Source organism: Lagenorhynchus albirostris, chromosome 11 (assembly GCF_949774975.1).
Source record: "Lagenorhynchus albirostris chromosome 11, mLagAlb1.1, whole genome shotgun sequence".
Taxonomy (NCBI): domain Eukaryota; kingdom Metazoa; phylum Chordata; class Mammalia; order Artiodactyla; family Delphinidae; genus Lagenorhynchus; species Lagenorhynchus albirostris.
In genome coordinates, this window is record NC_083105.1 from 66,862,273 (window position 1) to 66,875,080 (window position 12,808).

Genomic DNA, 12,808 nt, shown 5'->3' on the forward strand with positions numbered 1-12,808 from the left:
AAAAAAAAATGCCCATCATATGCATCTGTGTGTCACTTAAATCAGAAATGCAGCTGAATGGAAGCAAGGGCGGTTATAGACACTGTGTTATTTTGCTGGTATGGATGCAGCTGGAGAAGCAGAGACCTCAAACTAACAGTCGCAAGTCATTTTCTGATCTCCAAGTGCAGCTAGTTAGGGTGAAGGCTTCCTGAAATCCCCCCACTCCTCCTTATGAGCCAGTGGTCTGGTAAATCTCTAGGCCCAGCCTAGAACTCAAAGGTGAAAATTAAAAATTGCAGTCATGCAGCCAAAAGGCTGGCAGGGAGCATTAAACAGAAGTAGGTAAGAAACAACAAGGAATGGGGAGGGAGGATACGTTCAGAGCCTTTACTTCAATCGTGGTTAGTTGGTGTTTAGGACTTTAGGAGTCAGTGTGAGCAGATGGAATGCTTTGGCCTACAAGGGGGGGATATTTTTCAAGTAAGTCCATGATTTGTCCTATATTTATTATAAAAGGTTTTCTACCCTCAACTTTCTAGGGAGCAGAAAAATACTCTGCCACATACATCTGGACACAAAGGAGATGCTGCAGGAATATGATGATGGTGATATGAAAAACTTCAGTTCTGCAATTGCACGCTTTCTGTAATGAGGTTCACAGCAGTAGTTCTCATAAGGCAGAGGTAACAAGAAAAGCAATATCAGGCATTTAAAATAAAGACTTCATCATACATACATATCCTTAAAGATACATATATGGTGCTACGAGCAGGGCCGAAATGTTTTCTGCATTCTACCATCTGATGAAATAAAAGCAGCGGCTCGATATGCCTGTCAGTTCTATAAACATGGTGTAGTTAACGATCACAGAAAGCAGGGTGGGCTAGGGACCTTGAAGTTCTTCTTTCCAGTGCCAAAGTTAGTATTTTTTGCTTTATTTTAAAAGTCTCTTTTAATTAGGGCTATCAGCATCCATTAGTATATGGAGTTCAATAGGTGTGTTAGAATTTTATAGATTATGAACCAGTGCTGAGACTGAGGTTTACGCCATAGTTAAAAGTGACCCCACCCAAGTGTTGGGCACCCACCCTCTTACCGGGGATAAAAAAAAAAGATTATTTTACAGTGGAGGAGTACAGAGAATCTTAATATATGACTTTGATCTTTAGTCTCCCATGTGTCAAATATTAGCTAGTGTTTGGCCTCCAGCCAAAACATGCTAAATGTCTGAACGACAGAGTGACTTATTAGGTAAGTTTGGCCTCCTTAGAGTTTATGCAGCAGTGGCAACTAATATCTCTTAAAAGTGTCCAAAATAATTGGCCTGTCTGTTCTATGATTCATTTGGGGACCCTTCATAGGCACAACCACTGCAAAATAGAAATACCACCGAGGACACCTGTAAACAGCTGTATCTATACGTGAGTTGCATGTGTTGATGTGTTGTCTTCTCCAAAATAAAAGACTTGGTTCTGTTTCTTCCCCCAACTATCTACACCCTGAACACTATTTCCCCCTTGACTTACACAATGAAACTGGAAATGCATTTATCTTGGAAAGTGGACGTTTTTTCTTCTATGGTAGAACAGTTACATCAATTAAACAGGTGAAAGTCTGTATTTAAATAAAATGATAATTGCCTCATTACATTAATGAGGCTATTCAAAATAAATAATATATAGTATTAAAGCTTCTATATACAAATTATATTCTTTAGGATCATATCTGTTCTATTTATTAAACTCTCTATTATAAGAGTAGCAGCACATACCCATATAGAAGTGTATAAAGAAGAAAGGTTACCTGTAATCCTTGTGTTGCTGCTTTTCCTGAACCCCAAACCCTTGAGAGTCAGGTTGGATCACAGCTATGAGGGTTATTACAATAATGGCTCCCAGTGAATCATGCCCCTGTGTATCCAGCCCTTGAGCAGTCCTCCCACCTCCTCATATTGTTGTTGGGTTGACCATGACTTGCTTTCGTTGATGGAACATTTGCAAACTTGATGCAAACACAGGCTTAAAAAACGCCTGGAGTACGCTTCTCCTGTCTTGCTTCTCTTTGGAACCCTAAACTTCCATGTGAAGAATCCTGGGCCAGCCCACTGGAGGATGGGACACCACGTAGACCCAGAGGAGGTAGCCCAGCTGAGCCCCACAGACCAACCCCTCCTGGCGAACTATGCCTGGAGAATCTCCCAGCTGACGCAGAGAATCATGAGAAACAATAAACCTGTGTTTTAAGCCACTACATTTTGAGGTAGTTTTTTACGCAGTAATTGATACAATGTCCTTAAGAATTATAAATGGAGTCTGGGGGGAGATGAAGTTTGGGCAATCCAAGGGACTACAAGTGGGTTACCTTAATCACCTATATAAAACCATATAATGCTATTTAGTTCGGTACTTGTATGATCTTAAGGTTTTTGTTTGTTTGTTTTTAGTTAAGAGGCAAAAGGAAACTGAAAAAAATGGACATAACTTACCCCATACCCCCATAAATACTGCAAAGACTAGGGTTCCAAAACTGTCAAAGAGGCACAATTTCTGGAAAATACAATAATAACATGTACATGAATCATGTTCTTCACTTACTAGGATTCAGCAAATATGAACTGCTTTGTATATGCTACACTTTGGGAATTTCTTTTAAAGCTGTTATCTAGTTTGACAATCACTATATCTACTACATACTTACAGATGAGATTTCTCATTCTCTTGAAAGCAGACAGCCTCTGCTGTATTTACCAGAGTACATTTTCCAATGGAATCTTTCCATATCATGATAAAGAAATAGGCTCAGCTGCTAAGATCCCACGCTGCTGAAAGCTTCTAACATACTTTTGAATAACAGCCTCTTTTTATGGACTATGATAGTGAATTTGAGGAAATAGAATGGCCCTAAGAATACAATGAACTCCAAACAACTTTTAGATTTATGATTTGCATCTGATTATCCAACCCTCGTCAGAGGGCAAGTTCCTGAATTCCTGCATTTCTTGTTAAGAGAAGCGCAAAGCTGGGGTTTACTTTGAGATGGCTCTCCCCCAGGAGACAGCTCTGTTTCCTCAAATCCAATGATGACTTTTCTACCATCGCTGATGGAAGCTTCCTTTAGGATAAGGAGGCACAGATGCTTTTGCTGATGTTACAAAGGGTACAATGATCATGAAGGAATACATGACATACTCTATTTACTAGTTCTGCTATTTACTAGTTCCCCTTTTTGCTAGTATAAAAATAGTCTATCTCCCTCTCTGAATTCCTGGAAGATCTTCCAATTAGTTACCGATTTTTCATTAGTGAGCATTGTTATATCTCCTAAAAAAGGTCTATTAAGTTAGTGGAAAAAGTGGCAAACATAATATCAACTTTATAACAGACCTTATGAAAAGTAAAGAAGACATGGTAGAAAAGGAAGCTATAGGCTAAAAATAAACAAATAAATAAATGAATGAATAGCAAACTTTCCAGTGCCAGAGAAAATTCAAATCTGCTTCTCAGAAAAACTCAACTCTTATAAAGGTTCTTTCTATGTTGCCCTTTATACTGATATAAAATGAGTAAACTTTTATCTACATAAAAATATAAGTTATGTTATTTTTGTAAAATAATATCCACCCACCCATCTTCTTATAGATCCTTTTTCCAAAGCATATAGATGCCCTCAGTCATCCACATATACCCTGAGCGGAAAGCACAGTCCCGAACTGTCTTTCAATTACTCCTCTCAAAAGTCCAGCTCAAGGAAGACAAAGTTGATAAATGAGTGATCCGTCTGGGGAACAATGCTCCCCACCTATTTATTCCTCTACTCCTGGGACTCTATGGAACATGATTTCAAGTCCTTTAGCTTTGACTCTTATGGAACTATCTTTTCCAAGCTTTCTTTTAATGTCATACCTTATCCCTTATTGAAAATTATTGCAGGAAAAGTCCTAAAAGAAACATTTCTGCGTGTTATAATGTTATTCTGGAAGATTCTATCCAATGTTACTCTTCTTCTAGGAATCAATGCAAACCTCTATTTGATACCTCCCTATCTGCCCTGACACCTCCACCCTCACTCCAGAAAGAGAAAATCCTATTATGCTGAGAAAAAGCCACTGGAAGCACATCTGTCAATGTTAGAGGGGGGAAAAAAAAAGGAGCAGCAAGAAAAGGCAAGTTTACTGCTAATGCCAAGCTCACCCCAGCTGCCCAGCTCAAGACGAGAGATGTGCCTTGCACTCTTATGAGAGGGAGTTAGGTGGCTTGGAGGAAGTTACCATTTTTGCCACTTGTGTAAGGATCAAGGAACGGAGAGAAAGAAGAAGACGGCTGGCTGGCCTCTCTGCTCTCCGTGCCCCAGGAGCAACATGGAAGCAGGAAGTAGGGAAGAAGATAAGCAAAGAGCTTTCTTGGTAAGAAGCTTAGCTTAGCTTGCTTGGCGGGATGGCACAGAGAGGGAAAGCCGGCTGTGTTAACAGCGGCCCCGAGTCAGCATACTGCTTTAGTCAGGTGGAGCAGGAAATAAGAGAGAGCTGTATACGCAGGCATGATGATTTTAAGCAGAGGAACCAGTTAGAATCTAGAAAAGTGACCTTTTGCTATGCTTTCTTCCTGCAAAGGAACAAAATCAAAATTTTATAATCGTGTATTTCAAAGAACTAAATATTACACCATAACCATGTTTCCTCTTTATCTTGCCAGCTAAAAGCTAAGAACTTTATTTAATGCTCAGTCACAAGAACAGTATTAATCCTGATTACTTCCATAATTGTTTCTTCATTTCCTTGATCCTGATTTTCTATTTCTATTTCTAATTTGTTAACAATTCTGGCATACATGTCAATTAGTGAATACACCATCTCTTTCCAAAAGGAAAGAAATGAATATAAAAATGTATAATTGAAGAAATGACTGAATTAACCAATAAGCAGAAAAGCATGAAAAGGTGCTTCTCTTTTTCTCCTTTTTTACCTTATTTTTTCATTTCATTGTTTTACTCATATTCTTTTATATGCTTCCCTTCCTTTGTGAATCACTCTGACAAGACTCAAGGGATTTTTTGGGGAAACTGGAAGAGAATGATTCATTTTTTTCCAAAACAATGAAAAAAACAATGTACACAGGGACATATTTGAAAGTCATGTGCTTAAGGATGGCTAGGTGGAGCAGAAGATATGAGAAAAGAGATGTGGGTTGGGTGTGTGAAAAATAATTTCTTAAGGAAAATGGAATTTCCATTTGTACTTTGTGGAGTGCAGTTTGCCTCTGGTATTATTGTCGGCACTTGCCTTAAATCCAGTGCCTGGGGATACACACTAACTAGTGACCTTTATGGGTCAACATCACTGGAAGGCAGGTTCTCTCTCTCACTAGCTCCAAGTCTTTTACTTTGAGTGATCTATCATAGATATTTATAGTCTGAAACTTGTGTTGGTTGAGGGGGGTGGGAAATGAAATGTATTTTAATTCATAAATTAAGTGTAGAAATCCATGTGCTGACAATACCCTGCAATCACCTTAATTAAGGGGTGGAACAATTTTCCAAACATAGAGTTCAGTTTGAGAGTAGAGTGCCTGGTACTACAGTCAGCCACTGAAGAACACGGTAATAGCAAGGAAGGCAGATTTGCTATCATTTTCTGGCTTTGTCAGTTACTAGGCGGGTGATCTTGAGCAAATCATTTAATCTCTCAGATCCTCAGTGTTTAAATCTGTAAAATGGACGTAACACCTGTTCTGCCAGTCTCACAGTGCTGTTTTGTGTGTCAAGTAATGATATAGTTACAAGAACTTTGCAAAGTATAGACTATAAAGTGGCATCACTATCTTAGCAGTGTATTCAGTTAAAATAAGACTTACACGGAGTAGATCAGAATATTCTGAGGTCATATAAAGATTCCTAAACTTTCACGGCAGAACTAGGGGACAGAGGAAAGATCAAGACAATGGAGACTACTACAAACATCAAAGTTGTCAGGAAAACTCTCTGAAGCAAGCAGACCATCTTTCTTCCTGTCTGGCGTTTCTGGCATGCCTTTCAGTAAGCTCTCTCCAGTCTCAGTGCTTTTCCTAAACCTCCTGGATTTTAAGAAGTCATATAGCTCAAGATCATCTGCATGTATAAGGGGAACCAGATGTGTTTTGTGGGAATGTTTTGAGACAAAGTGAATAGCTGTTACCATTTGCAGACAAAACCTTTCTTATGCATTTTTATAAATACAGTCTAAATCTGACCAGCAAGGTCTTTAAAAATCCAAGCAGAGTTTCAGCACACTTTCAAAGTGGGAAAACACAAGTACAGATTTCAGGTTTCCATTCACTTGAATTAAGGAAAATACTTATAATAGTAAACCTATTAAATAGTATTTATGAGATAAGCCAGGTTTGAGATTTCTGCTTTGATTACCTGAAATACTTAAATTAGTTTCAATTCCACAGTTCCTCACTGACCCTTCAGGAGACTTTAGATAAGGCTTTTAATTTCAATTTATTATTTGTAAACAAGGAATAAACAGATGCATTTTATATCTATCTTTCAAAATGAAGATTTAGTTGACAACCTTTCTAAATTCCTCAGAGGGAAAAATTATAATCACTATGTTGTACTAAAATTTTTAGAAGAAAAAACATCTTTCATTACTTGTAAATGTTTGGGAAAAAAAATACCTTTGAGGACTCGCAAGTAACATTGAGTTTCCAGAATGGACAAAGCTTATCACACTGAGGGCACATTATGATCTTGCCGCCAATATCAGGATCACAAACTTCTTTGCTAAAGAAAAGAGAAAAATAAAATTTAATTTTAAAAAAATTTAATGAACAGGACTTTCTTTCTACAAGCATGATAAAATCCAACATCCATTCATGATAAGAAAACTAAACTAAATTCTTATGAAACTAGGAATGGAAATGAACTTCATTAACCTGATAAAATCTTGCTATAAAAAACCATTCTACTTAATAGTAAAATGGTGAAAGTATTTCCTTTGCATCAGAAACAAGATGATGGGTCCTGCTATCATCCCTTCTTTTCAGTGGAGGTCCTTGCCAGCACAGTAAGTAAAAAAAAACAAAACAAAACAAAAAAACAAAGATAGGAGGAATGGCAAGGGAAGAAAACTCCTATCACTAACAGATTACATAACTGTTTATATGGACAACTCAATAAAACCTGCAGATAAATTGTGAGAATAAATGAGTTTAGTAAGTTTTCTGGACACAAAATCAGTATACATAATATATATAGGGTCACAAAAAGAAACTGTGTCTCTAAAGACCTGCAACAGTTTTTAAAACACCATTTTTCAATAGCTTAAAAAATATGAAGAGCCTAGGTATAAAAATCTAATTCAAAATGTATGAAATTTATATGGAGAAAACGATAAAACTGTTCTGGGAGAGTAAAGAACCTATATAAATTGGGTACATTATCATGGTCACAATTTGGAAGAATCAATACTTGAAGATGTTACTTCTCCTTTATATGAGCTGTAAATTGAATAGAAGAGCAAAGCCTCAGAACACTCAAGACATCTCCTAAAGAACAAGGTGCTACTGGGATAGGTTAAGAAAAACTGAGCAAGAGAACAAAATAAAGAGTTCAGAAAGAGACCTCTGTATACACCAAAACTGATGTAGAACATGCAGGGTAGGCCCAGCAAATTAGTAAGGTAAGAACTGATGTTTGAATAAATAGGGCTGCTGCAATGGAATATCACAGAAAAAGGTGAAGTTGAACCACAAAATCCTATCATATACAAATCAATTCCAGGTGGAAAATAAAAATGCAATAGTACCAACTTATTAAAAAAACAATGAAAATTAAATTTAAAAGACTATCTAGATAACCTTGGGGTAAGGAAAAATTCTACTAATGAGACAAAAAGCTTAAATCATAAAGGAAAATATTAATACATTCAAAATCTTTTAAAAGTAAGAACTTCATTAAAACACCATAAAGAGAGGGAAAAAAGATAGTCACAGACTGGTAGAAGTTTTGCAACACGTAAAAATGACAAAGGACTACTCACAAGAGTATTTTTAAAACTACTACAAATTAGTAAGAAAAAACCAACAAACTAACAACAGGTTACACACTGCTCTAGGAGAAGCCATGCAGATGGACTCTTACGTGAATGGGACTGGAGTTGCAGAATTAGTTGGCCCTGCAACTAACTCAGTAAAATATAACTGGGCATGAGAAACACTTCTAGAATATCTGAGTAAAGATCTTGGAAAACTTGCTCCTCTATAAAGCAAAGACACTGGCAAAATCTGTCAAAATTAACCTCTGCAGAACTGTGGAAATTAAACAAAGTCTTCCAGCAGTCTGAGGGGTGCTTATTTGAGGAAAAATAGCTGAATCTTTTCCATAAAATTTGGGGCACTTTAACTTGACTTATTGCCATCCCCATAACCTCAGCTTCATGGTGGCCTTTAAAACCAACAGTCTCACAACCAAGGTAGCCTAGCAGCCACTGAAGGGGCAGAAGTGGTTTGAAGTTGCCAAAAAACCCATCCCCAGAGAGTTGTCACTATTTGACCTATCTCAAGCTCATGCTGTGCAAATAGCCCTATCCCCAAAGTGTCTGTTGAAAGTAATTAGCAGGAATTATTTAACATTACAATTGCCTGAGGCAGTGACACCAACAGAGACTAACAAGATGCTGACTAGAAAACTTAGAAGGAAAAGCTGCGAAATGAGATGTTCTGGGGGTGGGGGTAGGGTTAAAAACCTCCAACAAATTCCCAGAATTGTGGACAGTGCATATGACCAGCAAAGACCTGAGAAAACCTTAATCTCTCAACTCTGGCTGACCTTGAGGTTTCGCATAAGCAAGAAGTAAAGGCTAAGGAAGAGCTGCAAACTGCCTGCTGGAGGGCTGAAGGTATTCCCCAACACACAAACACAGAGCCACTCAGCAAAGGCTCAAAAAAATGATTGGTTCCAAGTATGTAAAGAAATCACTGTCCAATCATTAGCTGACAACTAAGCTTTTGTACACAGATCTCATGGCTATGCACGATAAAGAAGACAGACTTTACAGAATTTGCTCAGGAAAATAACTAAATAAATAGCAGCAGCACAGCAATGACAACAGAAGCAACAACAAACCCTGAGGAGGGGAAAAATCTGGTTTCCAGATCTGCCACAATATTTTAAATGCCCAGTTTTCAACAGAAAATTACAAGATACACAAAGAAACAGAAAAGTTTGGCCGTAACACAGGGTAAAAAAGAGGTCAATAGAAACTCCCTGAGGATGTCCAGACACTGAAATTACTAGACAAAGACATAAATAAGCAATTATACATATGTTAAAGAACTAACAGAGGGCTTCCCTGGTGGTGCAGTGGTTGAGAGGCCGCCTGCCGATGCAGGGGACGCGGGTTCGTGCCCCGGTCCGGGAAGATCCCACATGCCGCGGAGCGGCTAGGCCCGTGAGCCATGGTCGCTGAGCCTGTGCGTCCGGAGCCTGTTGCTCTGCAACGGGAGAGGCCACAACAGTGAGAGGCCCGTGTACCGCAAAAAAAAAAAAAAAAAAAGAACTAATAGAAACCATGCTTAACAAATTAAAGTATGTGACCATCTCATTGTACAGAGAATATCAATAGAATATCAATAGATAAAAATTATTTAAAAGACCAATAATGACTAAAATGAAAAATTCACTAGAGAGGTTCCTCTGCAGATATGAACTGGCTGAAGAGAAAGTCAGCTAACTTAAAACTAGGTCTATTGAGATTATCCAGTCTGAGAAACACAAAGAAAAAGGAATGACAAAAAATGAACACAGCCTCAAGAGATGGGTGGGACACCATCAACAATCCACATAATAGGAGTGCCAGAAGGAAGGAGGGAAAGAAAGGGGCGGAAACAATATGTGAAGAAATAATGGCTGAAAAACTTCCCAAATTTGATGAAAACATTAATTTGTACATCCAAGAAGCTCAACAACCTCCAAGTAGTATAAACTTAAGAGATATCCAAACATAGGCACATCAGACTCAGTGTGTCAAAAGACAAGAAAAGAGAATTTTGACAGCAGAAAGAGAAAAGTGACTCAACATGTACTAAGACTCCTCAGTAAGACAAGCAGTTGATTTCTAAACAGAAATCATGAAAGCCAGAAGGGAGTGGGATGATATCACCGAAGTGCTAAAGGAAAAGACTGTCAATCAAGAATTCTATATCCAGCAGAACTATTCTTCAAAAAAGGAAGGACAGTTTAATTAGGTCCCATTTGTTTATTTTTGTTTTTATTTCCATTATTTTGGGAGACAGATCAAAAAAGTTATTGCTGTGATTTACGTCAGAGAGTGTTCTGCCTATATTTTCCTCTAGGAGTTTTATAGTGTCTTGTCTCACATTTAGGTCTTTAATCCATTTTATTTTTGTGTATGGTGTTAAAGAATGATCTAATTTCATTTTTTTTTTAACATGTAGCTGTCCAGTTTTCCCAGCACCATTTGTTAAAGAGACTGTCTTTCCACCATTATGTAGTCTTGCCTCCTTTGTCATAGATTAATTGACCACAGGTGCGTGGGTTTATCTCTGGGCTTTCCATCCTGTTCCATTGATCTATATTTCTATTTCTGTGCCAGTACCATAGTGGTTTGATGACTATAGCTTTGTAGTATAGTGTGAAGCCAGGGAGCCTGATTCCTCCAGCTCCATTTTTCTTTCTCAAGATTGCCTTGGCTATTTGGGGTCTTTTGGGCATATATCCAGAGAAAAACATGGTCCAAAAGGATACATGCACCCCAGTGTTCACTGTAGCACTGTTTACGATAGCCAAGACATGGAAGCAACCTAAATGTCCACTGACAGAGGAATGGATGAAGAGGACGTGGGTGCATACACACGATGGAATATTACTCAGCCATTAAAAAGAATGAAATAATGCCATTTGCAGCAACATGGATGGACCTAGAGATTGTCATACTAAGTAATTCAGAGAAAGAGAAATGTCGTATGATACCCCTTATATATGGAATCTAAAAAGAAATGATACAAATGAACTTATTTACAAAACAGAAACAGACTCACGGACCTAGAGAAGGAACTTATGGTTACTGGGGGGAAGGGTGAGGGGAAGGGATAGTTAGGGAGTTTGGGGTCGATATATACACACTGCTATATTTAAAATGGATAACCAACAAGGACCTACTGTATAGCACAGGGAACTCTGTTCAACGTTATGTGGCAGCTGGATGGGAGGGGAGGTTGGGGGAGAATGGATACATGTATATGTATATGTAAGTCTGAGTCGCTTTGCTGTGCACCTGAAACTATCACAACATTGTTAATTGGCTATACTCCAATATAAAATAAAAAGTTTAAAAAAACATGAAGGAGAAATTATTTGAAAGATTTATATTTATATAATAGATTTTTATAATGAAGGAGAATTATCTGAAAGATTCCACTGCTAGCAGACCTGCTCTACAAGAAATACTAAGGAGAGTCCTTCAGGCTTAAATGAAAGGACACTAGGCAGTAAGTCAAACTCAGCTGAAAAACTAAAGAGCAATGGTAGAGGTAACTACATAGGTTAAAGAAAAAGAAGAAAATATAAATACATTTTTGCATGTAATTATTTTCTTCTATCTGATGTAAAAGATAACTGCATAAAACAATACTTATGAAACTGTGTTGATGGGCTTATAAATGTATAAAAATGTAATTTGTTTGATAATAATAGCACAAAGGGGGAGGGGGACAGACCGATACCAAAGCAGAGTTTTTATATGTTACTGAAATTAAGTTGGGATTAATATGAACTAGATTGCTTTAAAACAAGATGTTAATTATAATCTCCAGGGCAACCACTTAGGAAAATACCAAACAAACAAACAAAAAAATAAGAAACAACAAATTAAAATAGAATTAAAATGGTATACTAGAAAATATTTTATACAAAAAATGTAGTAATGGAGGAATGAAAAAAAAGACATAAGACATAGAGAAAATAAATAGAACAATGGAATAGAAAACAAATAGAAAAATGGATGTAATTCCAAGCTTATCAGAAATTACATTAATGTAAGGGAATTAAATATTCCAATCAAAAGACAAAAGGCAGAAATAAATGGAATAGAGAATAGATATGCAACAGAGAAAAATCAACAGTTGGTTCTTTGAAAAGATCAATAGAATTGACAAGTTTTTAGCTAGACTAGTCAAGAAAAGAAAGAGAGAAGATGAAAATTACTAAACTTAGAAATGAAAGGAGGAACATTACTGTTGACCTTACGGAAATAAAGAAGGAATATAAGGGAATAATGTCAATAATTATATGCCAACAAATGGAATAATCTAGATGAAACAGATAAATTCCTAGAAAAACATAAATGACTGAAGTTGACTCAAGAAGAAATAGAAAACCTGAATAGACCTACAGTGAGTTAAGAGACTGAATTAGTAATCAAAGAAATGCCTAAGCCCATGTGGCTTCACTGGTCAATTCTATCAGCCATTGAAAGAAAAATTGATGCCAATGCTTCATGAACTCTCCTAAAAATAAAGAGGTAGAAACATTTCCCAATTCATTCTATGAAACCAGTATTACACCGATACTGAAACCAGACAAAGGCATCACAAGAAAACTATAGACTACTATCTCTTATGAATATAAATGAAAAAATCTTCAACAAAATATTAACAAATTAAATCCAGTAAATCAAATCAAATCAAGTGGGATGTATCCAGGAATGCAAGGACCATTCAACCGTACAAAAATCAATTCATGTAATATGCCATATTAACAGAATAATGGATTAAAAACTAGGAAGAGAAGAGAATGTCCTCAACTTGATAAAGAACATCTACGAAAA

General features: G+C 37.1%; 1 protein-coding gene across 3 annotated transcripts in view; it reads right to left on the reverse strand.

Annotated features, from left to right (window-relative positions):
- ANO6 (anoctamin 6) overlaps positions 1-12,808 on the reverse strand; it is a 202,520-nt gene that overhangs the window by 47,794 nt on the left and 141,918 nt on the right. For all 3 annotated transcript variants that reach the window (XM_060166466.1, XM_060166465.1, XM_060166468.1), the window contains 2 exons: positions 6,639-6,744; positions 2,468-2,528 (listed from right to left, as the gene is read on the reverse strand). In XM_060166466.1, coding sequence (XP_060022449.1) covers positions 2,468-2,528; positions 6,639-6,744 — 167 coding nt within the window. The remainder of the gene's footprint in view (positions 1-2,467; positions 2,529-6,638; positions 6,745-12,808) is intronic.